The sequence below is a fragment of the Ursus arctos genome, unplaced genomic scaffold, assembly GCF_023065955.2.
Source record: "Ursus arctos isolate Adak ecotype North America unplaced genomic scaffold, UrsArc2.0 scaffold_19, whole genome shotgun sequence".
In the NCBI taxonomy this organism is placed as follows: Eukaryota; Metazoa; Chordata; class Mammalia; order Carnivora; family Ursidae; genus Ursus; species Ursus arctos.
The window spans coordinates 8845518-8863297 of record NW_026622863.1 but is presented as its reverse complement, the minus strand read 5'-3'; the positions used below and the strand labels follow the sequence as shown (position 1 = coordinate 8863297).

General features: G+C 56.5%; 1 protein-coding gene across 1 annotated transcript in view; it reads right to left on the bottom strand.

Moving 5' to 3' along the window:
* The window catches only part of NKD1 (NKD inhibitor of WNT signaling pathway 1), an 81667-nt gene that overhangs the window by 21802 nt on the left and 42085 nt on the right, over positions 1-17780 (bottom strand). The window contains exon 4 of the mRNA XM_026494737.4: positions 5031-5097. Coding sequence (XP_026350522.1) covers positions 5031-5097 — 67 coding nt within the window. The remainder of the gene's footprint in view (positions 1-5030; positions 5098-17780) is intronic.

The following is a 17780-nucleotide window of genomic DNA, read 5'->3' as shown; positions in this document are numbered from 1 at the left end:
TTCACGTCCTCCCATGGCTGGCTCCTTCCTGGCACCCACATCTCAGCTGACATGTCACCTCCTCAGAGAGGACTCGCCACCCTCTCCCCTTCACTGGGTTCTACCTCTTGGGCCGAGCACCACTACCAGAAACTGGCACGGTCCTTCCCGCGTCCCTCGTGTGACACCCTGCCTGCAGGTGCTCAGCAAATTCTCCCCAAGGAGGAAGAGTTAGAGGCCTGAGTTCTGGTCTCAGTCTGCTGTGTGACCTTGGACCGGTCACGTCCACTCTCTGGGCCTCGGTTTTCCAACTACAAATGAAGGGGGACTAATGGGCTTCCCGAGGGTTCCTCGGGTCTATGAGGGGTTGATATATCACACCCGGGGGCCGGGACGAACTGACCGGGGCCGAGGGGGAGTATGTGGGACCTGCCTGGGTGGCCTGAGGGAGGGGACTGCCTGACTCAGTGACTTCATTCTTCCAGTGAGTATTTATTAAGCACGTACAGCGTGCCAGACTCTATGTCATGCCCTGGGAGGAGAAGGAGAGGTTCTAATAGGATTAAAGAAGCTTTGAAAATAGGTCTTCTTTGATCTGGACTAGTAAATAATTATAAACACCAGTTGGCTCCTCTTCAAGAAGAGACCCGTGAAACAATAAGACTCCTGCGAGCTCACATACGCTGGGCACTTACTCTGCGGACCAGGGCTGTTCTCTGCGCTCGCATGAACGACCTCCCTGTCTTCATGGGAGCCCTGCAGGAGGGCTCCGATTACCCCCAACAAGGAAAATGAAAAACAGAGACGTGAAGCGATTCACCCAAGGTCGCCCAGAGAGTGGTGATTAAAGCCAGGCTGGATCCGGGGTCTGACTCGCAAATTCTGAAAAAGGCCCAAATAAAGGTAGGAAGGTGCCTCTCACGGATTCAGAGGCGGTAGTGGTGAGACAAATTTCGGGGCCCATGCAGAGTCAGATGGGTCCTGAGCTCACCGTGGGGCTACTCAGACCCGCAGGGCCTCAGGCCCAACACCACCGCCCTGCTTGGCAGGACCAGCTACTCTAACCAGGGAAGTAGGGATACACTCACCTCCCCCCATAGGTCTGGTCAAGCCAAACCCAGGCTGGGGGGAAGGAAGCCTGCCCTGCAGCAGTCCTGGGGGCCTGGAGGGAGGCCTTCAAGTCCTCTAGAGTTCAAGTCAGCGTTCTAGAGATGCCAGGTGGACTGCAATGTGCCTGCTTCCAGCCCCACGTGGAGGTCAGAGGACAGGAAACAGACATGGTGTTGGGGGTCCGTACGCAGAGACCAAAAGTCAAGCCACTGGGAGGGGTGGGGACGTCCCTGGGCGGAAGGGAGAGAGGGGACCCAGAGAGAAGGCCTTGTAACCATTTATAGGTCTTTCCCTTCCCAAGGGCACAGAGCCGAAGCTGCACCGAGTGGGGAGGACGCCCGGACACAGTGCTTCCGGGAGGCCATGCAGGGTAAGGTGGGTCTGCCAAACAGGTGTGGTTCCAATTTGCACCTCAGGCCACAAGCCACAGGCTGCCACCACCTGTCGTGTGGCCCAACCGACCAACCGAGGACGAGATGGGGAAGCCAGGTGGGGACCCAAGTGAAGTGCGAGGGTGGCCCTCCCCTGTGCTCAGACCCCTGCTGGGTCAGCAGAGGGAGGGTCCCTCTCCCCTTCTCCCCTGGAAAGCCAGCCACGTGTCCCGCCCCTGCCACGCCCAGCCAGCTCTCGGAGCTTGGGACTTTTGATGTTTACTTTGTTCTCTCCATAGTTCAAAAGGAGCTCCGCAGCCCTCGCACCAGGCCCAGACTTAATCTGCCATCCCGCGAGCTCCCAGCTGGCCAGTTAAGGCGGTTAAGATGCTGGATTAGGGCCGGCTTTACATAACAACGCAGGAGCGAAAGCCGGCCTCTCCTGGGATGGCTAAAAGACTTCTTTTTATCTTCACGCCTCAGATGGCCTTTTTTCTCCCTTAAACAGCCCTCCAGCCCGCCAAGAGGCAATGAACTTGGCCAACAGGAAGACAAAGAAGAGATTCAGGATTCGGTGTGCTCTCCCTTGGCCGGTAGCACAGAGGGGCGCCGCTGCCCCCCACCCCGGGGCCAGGTGGATGCTTCTCCGTGGCCGGGACCATGGGCGACCACGGAACCACAGATGGTCATGGGTCCAGCATCCCTCCCAGAAGTGTCAGAACCTCGCAGGCCAGCCCAGGTGCAAACCAGAGCAGCCTCGCTCTTCCTGCCTCCTCTACTCATCGTTTTCACTTTTAATTCTGTTGCGAGTCTTTCAATTCACTCTTCTTGGGAAAGTTAAAACATTCTTCCCCGTTAATACTACAGTCCTCTTGAGGAGCTCTTTCTGGTTTTACTATCCTCTTTCCAAGTCCAAGAGGAGCTCCTATTTTGTCTGTCGGGCCCTCCCGCTACACAGTAATACGCGCGTGGTCTCTACTCACACAGTAGGAAATACAGAGCATTATTTCGTGCCCCTTTTCACAGAAGACATACTGGCCACAACCCACCACATCTCTCTGCGACCTGATCTGTTTTATGTTCTCTGATTCTGTGTGAGCTTTTGTTTGAAGACAGAGGCCGAAAAGCTGGACCACCAACAACTTAGTCTGAACGCTAGTTGGGAAACTGAGGCAGGAGAGTGGCTCCTGACCCCCTCCCCCATGAGTGGTGGCACCGACGTGCCCGGACATCACCAGGGACTAGCAAGGTGCTCGGGCTGCCCTTCGAGCCCAGCATGCAGCCAGGGGGCCGTGGGGTCAGACCGAGTGCCGCCAACCTCATACCCTTTCCCCGGCAGGAGCCGGGACCCTCGGGCACCTCCTCTTCATCCCGCATCCATCAGCCAGTGTTTGTAAGTGCTCCCCTCCCCCCGCCGCAGGGCTTCCTTCTCCCTACAAGGAGCCCACGTCCTTTGCACACCCACAGAGTCCGGCTCCATGACCCCACTCATCATGTGACAGAGGGCAAGGGGGCGCAGAGCTGGGGGGACCCGGCCGCGATCCACAGCGGGTTGTTACCAGAGCTGGGAGGGGAGCCCGGTCTAGGTGCTCCTCGGCCAGTGGTCCTTCTACTTCGGTACAAGAGGACTCACGCTCTGAATGCAGACAGTGCACAAAGTAACCCTCCCCTCCAGGGGGAAGTGGATTCCACGGCTAGGCCATTTCATGTCTATTTGCAGAGAAAAACATCTCATTTGAAATCAATTACATGGTTGTAAACGGAGCCTTGAAGGACAGAGAAGTGCCTCCTTTGGGGCAGTAACAAGGGGCTCAATACATAATGGGTAGACAGACAGACAATGATTAGAGGATGGGTCAATGGCGGAAGGGGTGAATGATGGGAGATGAACACGTGAGCAGAGGATGGAGCGTGGGCGGCTGCGTGATAACTCAGAGTAGGTGGGCTGGTGGACGGGGGGTAGGAGAGTAGGGAGAACCATGGATGGATGGATGGATGGATGGATGGATGGATGGGGCACGGCCAGTGGGTGGGTGGGTTGTGGGACGGTAAGGAGTGAGGGATAGGTGAACGAAGGGACCAGATAGACAAGTGGACTGGTGGCTGGTTGGATGGGTAGCGAATGGGTGACAGATGGAGTAGGTGGGGGGACGGATGAACGAGAGAATGAACTTGCTAATGAGTCACTGTGAGAAAGAGCGGGAAATGAATACACAACTGGAATGAGAGCCGAAGCCCACGGAATCAATGTCTGGGGTCACTCCAATCCCCAGGGCTTACATCCTTCCCACCTTTCCCTGACTCCCCAGATCTCAAAGCACCAACTCCTGGCATCTCTCCACGGAGCCAAAGATGACGGCCAAGGCCTGGGGGAGCCCAGAAGAGTGACAGAATCAGACCCACGGAGCCTCTGCGTGTGGTCACCAGCTCTTCAGGCAAACGGCCCACAGCCCGCACGAAGTTCTGTCCGCGGGACTCCCCCCAATCCTTGATTCAGGACCTGCTCGTATTGGAGCCAAGTTTGCTAGATACCTGAGTCCCAGCCTGCCTCCAACTCCTCGGCCGCCAAGTGAATCTCTTAAAACAATGCTTCTCAAAGTGTAACTTGCACACAAGCCACGTGGGGAACCTCTTCGAGGGCACATGGCCTGGGGCCGACAGCTCTCAGGCTGCATGTGGCCACAGTCCTCAGGTCTGGCCCAGGCTCCCCTTGAGAAACTCTTGGCACTGTCTGCTCTCCTCTCAAGGCCCTACGGGGCCCCAAGGTCTAGATTCCCCTGCCCCCCTCCCCAAGATCCTTGGCCCCCTGGCTCTCTTGCGAGCTGCCTGTCCTCACCTCCACAGCAAGGTCCCTACTATCCTAAGGCTTCCCCAGTTCAGTGATTCTCTTCTCTGAGTAGAAAATGGAAATGCTATCCCACTTAGCAAATGCTTTCCAATGCCATCTGTGCTTGTACCAACGTAGGGAGTCAAGCAGGGAGAAGGCTCTCATTCCCACTCTGTAAGTGTGGAAACTAAGGCTCTTCTAGAAAGGTGGCGTGCCTTGCCCGAAGTCAAGTGAGGGCACCAGTGGCCAGCCGGCCCTCTGCTCCAAGGTCCTCATCCTCCTACAACAGGTGCCTCCCCTCGAACAAAGGCAGGAGCAAGAGCTACAGACTGAGAGGGGAGGGGCCGGGGGGGCTGTTTGTATGCGTGCTTGTGCTCCCAAGTGAGTGATGTGAACAGAGAAACGGGGAAATAGAACAGCTACTTTATGTAGTGCTTACATTATAGTCACCCCCCCCCCCAACAGGAAGGCTGAGTTCAAACAGCCTGCCCAAGTTTCCCCAGCCAATACAGAGCAAGACCAGGATGTAAGGCTCAGGAGCCTGGCTCCATTCCAGGCTTGGACCCATGAAGGGCTACACTCACTCCCCTCTTGCTTCTCACCCTACCACCCCCACCGACAGTCAGGGTCCTGTCCTCTGTCTGGTCTGCAGATTTCTTGGAGGGTACCCAGGGCATGTGGTAGACCAGATGGCCCCATCCCCATCTCACTGCACCCTGGAAAGAGAGCAAGAATTCTGGTACCTTCTAGCCGAAAGTCTTCCTCTTCCTCCTCACTGAGCGTTTCTCTGAAAACTTCACCCACGAGCTCCTAGAGGAAGACAAAGCAGGGGCGTTAAGTAAGTATCCGACAGAGTCAAGGAGGAACCTGGCATTGGGATGGTAAAGGTGGCGTCATGAACGTGGGCCTGGCTGGTCCCAAGGAAGCAGGGCTCCTGCTCTGATTCTTCTGATGGGAATTTAGGTCAACTGAGGTGGATCCTATTGCTTGAAAAGGGAACTGTCACCATGCTTTTTAGGAAGTACCCTGTCCTCAGCCTACAGCTCACTATAAAATGCTGTAGGCTCCTCCCTCAGAAAGGAAGTTCCACCCTCTGCCCTGGAAAAAGACAGAGACAAGATGAGAAAACATCCCTATCTACCCCTCAGAGTCAACTTTGACGGACTCAGGATGAACAAGCCTCCCCTGTGGGCCCCAGGAAGGGATCTCAGTGTGAATCCTTCCTGGGGTAAGGGTCCCAGGCGGGCTGTCTCCATGGGTTTGCAAAGAGGGCCTGGTTTGCACAAGAGTGGTCTCTACCGCCCCTAACATGAGCCCCCAACTCTTCAGCATCACATTCAGCAACCTGCACGCTCTGCCTGCCGGCTAATCCTCAGACATGCTGCCGCCTCTCCCCAGTGCACACACCTTCCAGAAGCTAGCCTGACCCTTGCGCTGCCTTGCCCGGTGCCCCACGTGTGAGTTCAGGATGTCCGGTGGCAGAGTTGTTCCCAACCAGCCTGGTCAGGCTGCCACTCGGCTGTCGTCAGGTTGGCAAGGGGAGTTTCGTTGGCCCACAGGCTGGGAAGTTTCTGGAATGTCCACAAAGGTACCACCTATCTTGCCCTACCCCAGCAGGGTGACCCTAGATATGGAAGAAGCGAGACCAGCACTTGTCAGACTATCTTCTGCATTATTGGTATCTGCCAATAAGAGTTCTGTGATCAGAAAAGATTGTTTTCAAGTCAGACAAGATCCCTTACTGAAGAATTTACTATGGTAACAGACACTGTGAATATCCAAGGGGTAACTTAGGCTGCATTCCTCAAACCTATTGCGACCATGGAGTTTTGTGTCTCAAAAGCATCCCGTGGGATCTATGTTCCGAGGAACCCACTTTGGGAAATGCTCCTCTTCCGGGGGAGAGACAAAGTTTGGGAGGGTTACACCTCCTTATCTCTTTTGACGCCACAACAATGCTCTGGCAGCGCTTCCCGAACCACAACATGACAAGCAATAAAGAAGCCCAAACTCAGCAGCTGTCACCAGCTTCTCTTTTTTGGGGGGGAAAAAAGTGCAAAGAGAAAGAAAAAGAGAATGCGCCCCCTCCTTGAAAAATTAGAAGGGGGAAAAAATCCCAGATCTCAGATACTTAACAGAAACACCAGTGCTTGTCTTGATTAACAAAACCAAAAATCCTGCTTGGTAGAGCTGATCTTATCAGCTGGACACAGCTGGAGATAAGCCTTTTGTTTTGTTTTGTTTTGTTTTGTTTTGTTTTGTTTTGTTTTGTTTTGAAAGGATCGACAGCTAACATTTTATGGATTAGGGCTGGTGTTCGCCACTCTCCCTCTTCTTCCGAATCGTCCTGGTGCATCACACACTCCTCCCCCCCCCCCCCGCCTCCCCCCGACTCCCCCGCCCCAGGTTATGAAAATGTGGTCATTCAGACTTCTGATGTACCACTGACTTCAACGCCAGGCTCCTTGATTCCTGGAGTCCGGGCGGCTTCTCCCTCCTCCGCCGCCAATTATCATAATCACCGAACACTTCCTGGGCTTGTAAACTGGCTGTTTGCGTTAACAGCGCCGGAGTTGACAGGGAAGCTGGGAGCGGGTGACAGGGCGGCATCATTAGGTGGCTGGGACACTCGGCAGCCAATTAGAGCCCATCTTTCATGCCAGAAGAAGACGGATGCCACCTGCCCCAGACAGCCTGGCGGGCAGCACCTCCTCCCAGGAGTGGGGTGACCGGCTTCAAGGGGATCGTGCTGAGGTCTTCTGGAAAGTGGGGGCTCAGTGCGGACCTCGGCCAGCCACGCGGACAGCTCCCAGCGAGGCGGCCAGGACCTGCCAGGCACACACTCACGAGCGCTCGCGTCTTCTTGTCGGCACACTTGGAGGAGTTGAGAGACTGCCAACGTCACTCCCAACAAAGCAGCCGTCTGGAACCCCGATAACAATGCCTCGCGGTGTGTATCACGCACTCTGAGAACTGTCTGCGGGGAGAACCAAGCTCCCTGACACAGTAAAGGCATGTCTCTGCACATGAAAGCAGAGTTCTGGCAAGTTCCAGGGTCAGCTTCTGCGTGCTCAACCCTACCCTGCTCTGTAACCCCTGACTCGCTGGGCAGTACAGGTGCTCGATGCTGGCAAAAGTCCGTTTCATCCGGGGCGCCTGGGGGAGGGTGCAGTTGGTTGAGCATCGAACTCTCGGTTTCAGCTCAGGTGGTGATCTCATGGGTGGTGAGATCGAGCCCCGGCATAGGACTCTGCACTCCGTGGGGAGTCTGCTTGAGTTTCATTCTCCCTTTGTCTCTCCCCCCACTTGCATGCACTCTCTCCCTCTCTCTCCCTCTCTAAAATATTTTTTTTCTAAAATATTTAAATAAATAAATCTTAAAAAAAATTTCATTTCATCTGCTAAGCCAGACTGCCCAGGGAATGCCGTGTCTGTGGTCCTCAAACTTTGAATCACGAAGCCAGAGGCAATACGGTGTGGAGCTAGACACAAGATCACATCCTAGCTCCACGGCCTCCCTCGCCCTTGGATGTGGGGCCAGCCACTGCTTTCTTGGAACCTCAGTCTATCTCTCTGTAAAATGGGTACAATGATAGACCACAGCAATGGCAGGACAGCTGACCTTACTGGGCCTCTCCTCAGTGCCAGGCGCCGTGCGAGGCACCTTATAAGTATCATCTCCCTCAGTCTTCACCATTGCCCTGCACTTTCCCGCTCTCCAGGAACAAATGCTTATAAAAATGATCTGCAATTTGTAGAGTGAGAGTTATGATTGTCATCCTTTTTTTTCCTACAAAGAAAGTGCCGTCAGTCCTCAAGGGACATAGGAGACAGGAAATAATGGGACTGAGAGCCACTCGCATCATTTACCAAGGGCTCATGGAGCCTGAGGCGCTGACCGAGGGAATGAGGTTCCCAACAGCCCTGTATTTAAATGAGGCAGCGGCTCCACCAGGCCAGGCGACCGGCTGGGGATCCTCAGCAGAGCCAAGACGCCTGGCCCGAGCTTGTGCCGTGGAATCAGGGCTCCTGTGGGCATGGGGACAGAGGCAGCCAAGAGTCCTGGTGCTTGCCAGGGACCAGGGATCCCACTTAAGGACGTGCAAGGAGAACGGGCCTGCCAGCCGCTGCGTGGGTGGTGGCCAACCACTCCTGTTAATGCCGCAGGACTCCAAGGGCCCACAGCTCCTCCCCATTAGGCTGGGGACAGGGCAGAGCCCTGGCCGGGAGGCCTGCAGACAAGGTGTAGGGGCAGGCCCTGGGGACCATCCTGCAGGAAGGCACTCAGAGCCCTCGACAGCCACGGGCCCCACGCGGAGCCCCACTGCGGAAGGTACGGGGGCATGGAACTGGAATTGGCCAGACCTCGGGTCAAATCCCAGCTCCGCGTCATACACGCTGCATCACTTGGGTGAAGGAACGTTCTCAGCCTCCCGTGTGTACATAGGGACGATAGCGCTCATGGTGTCTCGGGGTGGGTGTGAGGGTTAAGTAAGTCCTTGCATGGAAAGGGCTGACGTGACACCCGATACCACAACTGGGGCTCCAGAGACCAGAAGTTATTGTTCATTACTTCTACTCTTGATTGTCAATTGGCTACCAGAACATTGCTCAGAGAAGCTCAAAGGTTCACCAGCCCCCAGGTGCCCTCAAAGACACTGAGAAACACTGTCCTACCCGGCACACTGTTTTACTCCTCATGGCAATCCTTCGAGATCGTACCATCATTATCCCACTTCGCAGATGAGCAAACGGAGGCACAGGGAGGTTAAGTGACTTGCCTAAGGTCACACAGCTAGTAAGAGGCAGAGCTGGGCTGGAAGGCAGGCACCTGGCTCCAGAGCCCACACACTTCACCACTGCCCTGTGAGAAGCCCAAGTGCGGGGCTTCGTATGAGTGACTTCCCTTCACTGCTCCTTTACTCGGCCACCACTCCAGTGGCCCCTGGTCCCCGGCCCCTTCTCCTCTAGCCTTCAGGACAGTCAGCATCAGACTAGGCTCTAAGTTGTTACCAAAGGCCTTCCTGGATCCCCAGACCTCCTGCTGCACCCAGCCTGATGCCAGGCTGCCCCCTGCCTTGTGGCCAGGCTCGGTGGCCTCTCAGAGCACAGGGCCCAGGCCCCCCTCCCTCCCTCCCTCGCACGTCCCCACACTGCTGCCCCACGCTGGGCCCCAGGAAGAGAGGCCAGCTCCTCCGGACGCTGGGTGTGCAGCCAGCGCCAACCCAGAGCCCAGAATTGCAGGCATAAGGCCTTATAAGGCCTCAGGGGACGGGAAACCACATCAAAGCAGGGCTTGGGAGCGGGCTGGAGTTCGGTTAGGGTTTTTCCTCTTTGTCTTTGAGACTCCTACTCCTGAGCTTAATATCTTCCCGCACCGCCTGCCCAGCAGCTCTTTGTCCATTTTCTGTTCCCTAAGAGCTAACAGATGTTGGTGCCACGGCGTTTCAGAGCAAACTCCTGGTGCTCATAGAACACAACACAACTTCTAGATTCCAAGAATGCACAGGTCTGCAATGTGCCGGGGAAGGGGAGGGTTGGAGGCACACCCCAGCCACCCTGTAACCCCTAGATCCAAGCAGTCTGCCCTGGGGCTGCCCCAGGAAATTCCTGGCAAGCTCCCTCTTTCCAGCGCGCTGTGCAGAGGCAGGCCGGCCGGGCGTGCCTGTGGGTCCAGCGCCGCTTGGGCAGGCCTCGCCGAGAGCAGGCTCTGGCCGTCCAGGGCAGGGATGCTCCCTTCCCAGAGCCCGGCCTGACCTGGGAGTCAGGGAGTCAGGGCAGCTACCTGCCGGCCCGGCCTCAGCAGCTGACCGACAGCAGACGCCTTAGTGAACCACTCTGGCTCCCGTTCCGCTCTTCTGTAACATGGGGTTTAGATGTCAAGAGTTTATACATGTAGTGGGAGACACTAAGTATGAGCTTCTCTGCTCCTTTAAGGGCACCCTACTCCTGCCACACGTTTGGAACATTCTCACATTTGATTCCTGCAAAAACCTCAGGTCCAGTGATTCAATGCCTCAGTGTCCACCCCGGGACAACATTCTCACGAGAGCACCAGGGAGGCCCGTTCAAGTTCACCAACAGTCCACGACATGCTAAATGCCCAGAAAGGAAACTGCTAGATCCTCACCGCGAATGCCACACAGTGGTTCCAAAGAACCGGGCCCACCGGTAAATCCCGGCATGCAGCGCGCCACGCCACGTGGCAGACGCACAAAGTAGAATGCGACTTGCACATCTAAGAAAACACGAGGCACACACGTACTGGGAGGGCACCCAGTGTACAGGTATCCCCGAGCTTACCGCCAGGGAGAGAAGGCACAAGAGAGGGGGATGGGAAACTTCAACGTTCTCAGAAGCGTTCTAGTACGTTCCTTTATCACTGGGGCCACTGAAACCTAGTTTAATAAAACCCCACACAATAACCCCCTTTATAAGAGGGACCTGGGGCTCACCCAGAGTAGGTGACTGGTCCCTGGTCACTTAAGGAGAGAAAGTGGCAGAGCTGGGTTGGAACCACCCAGGCCCTGGGCTCCGTGTTTCCAGTGCGGGGGGAGCAGACCGGGATGATACTAGTGGTCCCCTTGAGAAGAGACCTTCTGGGGCTCCAGCCTCCTGACCCAGCAGGAATCAAGAGTGAGAGGAAAGCCGGGGCCATCCACTTTCTGAGCCTCAATGCCCCATCTCCACTATGCACCTTAATCCGTGGACCTCTATTCTTCTGCCCCTGAGAGCCACTCTGCCCAGGAGCATAGCAGGCCAAAAATGCAGGGAATTATCCATTCCACCCCCACCTGGGTAACGTGCAAACCTGGAGACCACTGGCAAAGGGCCAGGGGAGGCTCCTGGGGGCCCTGGCTCCAGTGACAGGCCAGGAGGGGCTGGGGGTTCCCCCCTCCCTGGGGACTCACTCCTCCCGGATGCCAGCAGAACGTAGACCTCATGGCTGCTTCCAGAAAGAAATGGCATCTCTTCTTAAACAAGTGTAGTGTGGGACAGAGGCCTCAGATACTCCTTTGAGGACACCACAGCCTCCCATGGCCATGTAGCCCCCAGTGAGGGCCATGGCACCTGCCCAGCACCTGTCCCCCAGCTAAGCAAACTGGAGTCGTCCCCCCAGATCCTTCTCACAGGAGCCAGCAGGAAAGAAGTCTTCTCTGGTGCCAAGACCATGTCCAATCTCATCTCCAGCTGCTTGAGACAGCACACCCCAGGTGAGAACTCACAAAGGGACAGAGACACAGGCCAGCGCCCAGGAGAGCACGATCATTCAAGGCCTTAGGTCAACTTGTTTCTAGAAGTCAGCTCCCCCAGGGCAGGGAACTCGGTCTGCTCTAGAACAGTGCCTGATATACAGTAAACACTCACTGAGTATCTGCTGGATGAACCTTGGGGCCAGATCCACGCTCACCTGCCTTTCCTGGGGATGGGACAATCACAGAAGCCATTCGACGGCCTTCATCGTCAACAGCAATCAGGTTGGGGTTCTCCAACTTGGAGCTGAAAGCTCTGACCATTCCCCCCACCCCCTGCCCCCAGAACCTTCAGAACTAAGCCACAGTCCCCTAAAACCAGAGCCCAAGATTCCAGCCAAGCTTGGAAGCCAGAGGGAGAAAGCCGCCACCACCGGCTAAGCTGTGGGCACCTGCACACGTATCCCCTGGCTGGAGGAGGGGGAGGTGCTGAGCAGAAGAGAGGAAGGCAGCTCCGAGGGCTTTGGGGTGCAGAGCTGGCCTCCGTGTCTGGCCTGCAAGGACCAGGCCTTTGGACTCCACAAAGCTGTGCTGCAGTAATTAAAATTCCTTGGATTTCTCCCTGTTTTTATCTGCTCGAGATGTAATCCCTCTGCTCCCATTGGCACATCCCAGCCTCTGCCCCCCACATCTCGAGGGCTCCAGCCTGAGCTGGCTTTCTGGACTTGAGGGAATGCTTATCAGTAAGGTGGACAGCAGGCAGGGAGTGGGATGGCAACACTTAGCAGGAAGGACTTCCAACCCTGGGGTCTGACTCCAGGGCCCCACACTCCTCTCTGCTGAGGCTGAGCCTCAGGCCGTCCATGCTAGAGGGTGCAAATAACCCCCCCAAAGATAGCTTTGCCCAGTCCTGGAGACAGAGCCAGCCAAATGCAGCAATGGGCCAGCAGAGTTCACTGCCTGGGTTGTTGTCACCCCAACAAGCAGCCGGCATCCACACGCCATCATCCCAGCTACCCCCAGAACTGGGTCTCACCTGGGCTTCCATGAGTAATTCAGTTTTCTTTAGATTGACTCTCTTTCTCCTTTTCTTTCTTTTTAAAACCTAGTCTTGCCAATAAGATCAGTGAAATCGTGGATATGATGTCCTAGTTACTGTTGGGGTTCTCAAAAATATATTTCATATTAAACAAATGCAGAACCATTAAAATACAAGCTGTCCACCACTTAACCTCAAGCCCCATCCCCCCAGCAGAATGCGGGTCCCACTTTGGGAACTATACAAGGTTTAAAGAGCCGAGAGCTGAAGTCCTCTGCCCCCTCTCCCACCCTGAGCAATCGGGCCAGTTCCCTCAAACAGGTGGGAAGGGGTGGAGGGAGGAAGGAGGGAGACACCAGGTAAACGGCCAGGCCCAGCAGACACTCCCTCATCCGGTCACAGGCCCTCCTCCGGGGCTTGTACTTTGGGAACAGGAATCCTGGGGCACGGAAAAAAACAGCCAATGCCAAGAGGAAACAGCCAAGTTTGGCGTTACCCAGAACCTGCCTTTATCTCCAGCCTTCAGGACCTGAGCGCTCTCAGGAGATGAACCAACACAAGGCAGGCTGTCCAGGGCTGGGCGGGACACGCGGCCTAAGGGCTTCTCGCTGGCGTGACGGGAATTTTCCTACTAGATGGCAGTTCAAAGGAGTTTCTGCAGTGGAAACCAGGATCTGATGGGCTTGTCGGGGCGTGGGAGTAACTGAGGTCACGAACATAAAGGACTCAGTGATAATAATTACCAGCATTTCTTTCGCAAGTGGCTGACATGGGCCAAGTGCTCTGTTCAGCATGTTGGTGCCGAGCTGAACGTTCCGAACAGCCCTGTGAGCTGGGGTGCTGCTGTACCTGCTGCAGCCAGGGGGACACCGAGGCTTGGGAGATTAAGTGACTCCTGTGAGGGTCCCACCTGAGCCCTCGCTCCTCTGCTTGATACTGTGTGCCTCGCACCAATGGTTTCCCTGTCTGTGCCTCAGTTTCCTCACCTGAACATGGAATGACAGCAGCCGCCTGGTGGGACCCCTTTGAAGGAGAAATGAGATCGCGTGGCTAAGGCGCTCGCCGCCGAGCAGTCAGCAGGCCATAACGCAGCCGTGCCCTCTCCGCATTGGGGGGGCCCTGTCCTTCACTCTCCGCCTTCCCCGTCTTCTCTCCTTCAGGGCTGCCCCACAGCGGATCAAAGCCAGACCCAGGAGCGCCCCAGTCGGCCGCCGGCGCTCAGCGCTTCCTCGTCTCCGCCCTCCCGCCTGGCCCCCCGCCAGCCACACCAGCCACACCACCCACCCCGCTAGGCCACGGACCCGCCAGGCCACTGCCTGCCACACTGCTGGCCTGCTGGGCCCCACAGCCGAGCGCCGAGAACAGGAGAGGCCAAAGGGGCCATGCTGTGCCTCCGATCCCTGCCTCCGCCAGCGGCTCCTGGCCCCGGGACAGGCCTGGGTCTGCGGCCAGGGTCCAGCAGGCGTGCCCTGCTGAGCGGGGTGGCCGGCAGCCAGGCTGCTCACACCTCACAGCACTGTCATCTGTCGCCCAGAGAACGGTGCGCAGCGCAGGGGCCACCTTGTCGTGAGGAGAGGAGTGCACCCTGCCCGGGGCAGGGGCCAGCCCAGCTGGGGACCCTGTGTGGCCCGGGCACCCGGGAAGCAGGATGATTCTCTCAGCCTCGGGAGTGAGGGGCTTGGGCTTCCGGTTTCTCCTCCCTTAAATAGAGGGAATAAGGTCGTCTCATTTCATACATCTAAGGAAACTTTATTTTCATGAACAAGAGAACGATGGTTTGAGCCAGACTCTAGGACCCTCGTGCTAGACACACACACACACACACACACACACACGCACACGCACACGCACACACGCGCACACGTCCATCCCGTCGGGCCCTAAAGTGCTTGCAAAAATCATCTTCCTGGCCCTCTGATGCCTGTCCATGCCAGACCTCCCTCTGTCCTGGCCTCCTCCTCCTGCCCCATAGCCCAGCTCCCAGGACCTCTCCCCAGCCCCCTTGCTGGCTGGACCCCACCTCAGGGCCTCCCATCCCCCACCTGTGCTGCTCCCTCCACCCTCAGCGGCTGACTGCCTGCTGGTGAAGTCTCGTCCCCCCGCCCCCCACCAGTGTGACTGCTGACTCCCAAGGTCCCCACCTCATTGCATATGGGCAGAATCAAGGCTGGCACGTCTGGACGCCCAGAGGACTCTGTGCGTTCAGAATCTGAGCCGTTTCTGTGCCACCAGATGTGTGACTCTAAGTCTCAGTGTTCACACCCATAAAATGGGCCTGTGACACAGGCGTGCCTTGAGGGTCACATAAGAAGGCAGACAGGGAAGAACAGAAGGGTTAGCAGCACTGCTTGGGAACCCGGGCTCCCAGGCACTGGCAGAGGGGAGAGAAGGTAAGGACAGCGTAGAGGGGGCAATCCCATCGGGCTCATAAACAAAAGAGGCATTTTCTCCAGAACATTTCTGGAAGGACACGCTGCCCATCAGTCATAGAGGCTCCCCTGGGGGAGCAGGAATGGGCAGTGGGGAGTTGTCCCCATCAGCTGCCCAGCTTTCTAGACAATCTGGATTTGTGCTGTCTCTCCTCTCCTCCCCTTCTCTCTCTTTCACTCCGTCTTTTTTAACCAAGAACATGTGATGCTTTTATACTCAAAAGACAGTAGGCTTTCTAGAGCTGTTCCATGAAAGAGACTGCTGTGGCTCCAGGGCCCACTGGCCACATGCACCGAGCTGCTCAACAGGCCTCGGCAACTTCCCATGTCCAAACTGACTCCCGACCGCCCCAAACCCAACCTCCCAGATGGCCTCCCTGCACCCGACCAGGGCCGCTCCCCGCTTCCTGTTCCACAGGCCCGCCACCCGGAAGTCAGCCTGCTGCTGCCCTTCCAACCCTTCCAACCTATCCCCACTACATCCTGTTGGCTCTACCTCCAAAGTGTACCTGGAAACCAGCACGTCCTTACCTCCCCTGCACCCATGGTGCACTCCAGGCCATGCAGAGAGGTCATCCTCTCTCATTGGGACGATGGCCACCATTTCCCTTTCTCTGCCCTTGTACCCCCCGGTCCCTTCTCCAAAGTCCTACGAATGCCCTACGAAGCCCCACCCAGCCCGTCTGCCCCATTGTCTACCCGCCCTGCTGTTACTCCCCTGCACGCATTCTGTCCCAGGCCACCCTCACCTCCTTGCCGCAAACACACTCCTACCTCAGGGCCTTTGTACATGCAGTTCCTGCTGCCTGAAACTCTTTCTCCACATATCCCATCCCCGACCCCCCCCTTCAGGCTCTGGCTCATGTCATCACCTGGGTGAGGTCTTCCGAACCCCTCTATAACCCCTCAGTTTAAACGGTAGCACCCCCCCCTTCACCTCTTCTCTGCCTCAGTTTCCTCTGGGGCACTCACCGCCATCTGACATACCACACATTGCCTGACAGAGGAGGCGCTCAACGAATATGTGTTAAACAACTAAATGCGGCTCTGACTAAATTTACTGACTCCGAAAAACATGCCCCGCATTTTCCTCAAAGAGAAAGCACAGAGAGGAGCGACAACATCCACTAAAATTATCTACACGCGTTTCCACGCGCCGTGGTCGGAGAGGCCCATCTGGAGAGAGCGGCCACAAAACCCCCAGAGGCGGTGCCTGGGCCCCGGAGTCGAGGTTGTCAGACGGCTTGCCGGGAAGCTGCCCAATTACTTCCACAGTCAGAAATCATAGCAAAGCGTTTGGAGGAAAACATGTTAAAACACATGGCAATGGGCCACGTTGGTTCGAGAAGGACTCCCCGCAGAAGTCGGCTAGAAGGGTCTTGGCCCTAGCCGGGGGTGTGGTCTGCCACTTGCAAGTGAAATGGGGCGGTTTTTGGATCCCACCTGGCAGGAAGGAGGGGGCAAGGGGCCTCTCCGCACCCCAGTCCCCACTGCTCCCTCCCACGCCATGCACACAGCCCATGAAGAGAACCCACCAGGAACCCGCCTGCTCCCCAATGCTCTTGGCTGTGGGTGCAGAGGAAGCCGGGCGGGGTGGGGGGTGCTGGCAAGACCTTCTTTGTGGTCATGTAAGGCAGATAGGCTTTGATTCCAGAAATGGTATGAGGTCAGCTGTGAACCAGGGCTGTCACTGGGAGCAGGGGAGCGTGGCAGCTCTCTCTCCAGACCCTTCAAATTCTATTCTTTCCATTCACAGGCAAGCCAAAATCTTAGGGTTGTTGTTTGTTTGTTTGTTTGTTTGTTTTTTGGTTTGTTTTTTTAAAGAGGGGAGTTGTAGGAATCTGAAAGGTGGCTGCCCGCCCCCAGAGGCCTACCAGGGACCCCTGTCGCCACAGTGGTCCTCCAGGAAGCCCACGGAGGCCTAGGAGATGCTGTGTGGCCAGCATCCAAGGTCAAAATGCACTTGGGTCTGAGGGCAAGAAGGCATTCACAGCAGGGCCTGTGTCCATCGTACCTTGTCCCCTGTGGCCTCTGGGTCATCGGACTCACCCACAACCCTAAGAGGTCAAGGAGCTCTCACCCCCTTTTACACCTGAGGAGGCAGAAGCTCTGAACAGGGAGGCAGGAACATGCAGTGCAGGTGGGAGGGACCAAGACCCCCTGAGAAGAAGGCCAGGGGTTCCTGAGCCACAGAGCCCCACATGTTTCTGGATGTCAAGGAAGAAGGCCTACAGACACACACACGCAGTCCCTCCGACCACAGGGTCAGGGCCAGACCAGAGCCCTGGTGCAGAGCTTCTGACCTGAGGGGAGGTCCAGACTCCCCTGAGAAGATCCCCCCAGAGAAACGCCACACAAATAAAACTGCACATCAAACCTTTCTGCAAACTTGAGGTTAAGCCCCCCTCAGAGAACAGATGGGGAAACAAAGGCCCCAGAGGAGACTGCCCTTGCCCAAAGTCACAAAGCCAAAGAGTGACACAGCCACAATCAGAATCCAGAACACTCAAAGCCGGCAGCAAGAGCCAGCAAAAATCAGCCCCCACGGGGGCCAGCAATAAAGATGAGAGCCCCTCAATTCCGCCAGAAGCCGGGGGGGGGGGTGGCGGGTGCTCCGAGTCAGCGAGCTCAGACTCTCAGACCGATGTCCCCAAGAGCAGGGCTCTGTAACCTGTGCGGTTGGGAGAAGATTCTCAGTTCTTCGCTGTGGGACTTCTCAAACATTACAGACAATCTGCATGAGGAGCCCCTTGCTGTGCTCAGTGTGCAGGTTTCCCCGACTCCTCTAGGCCCTCTGCTTATGGCTCCCACTCAGACCTTTTGCCATTTCTG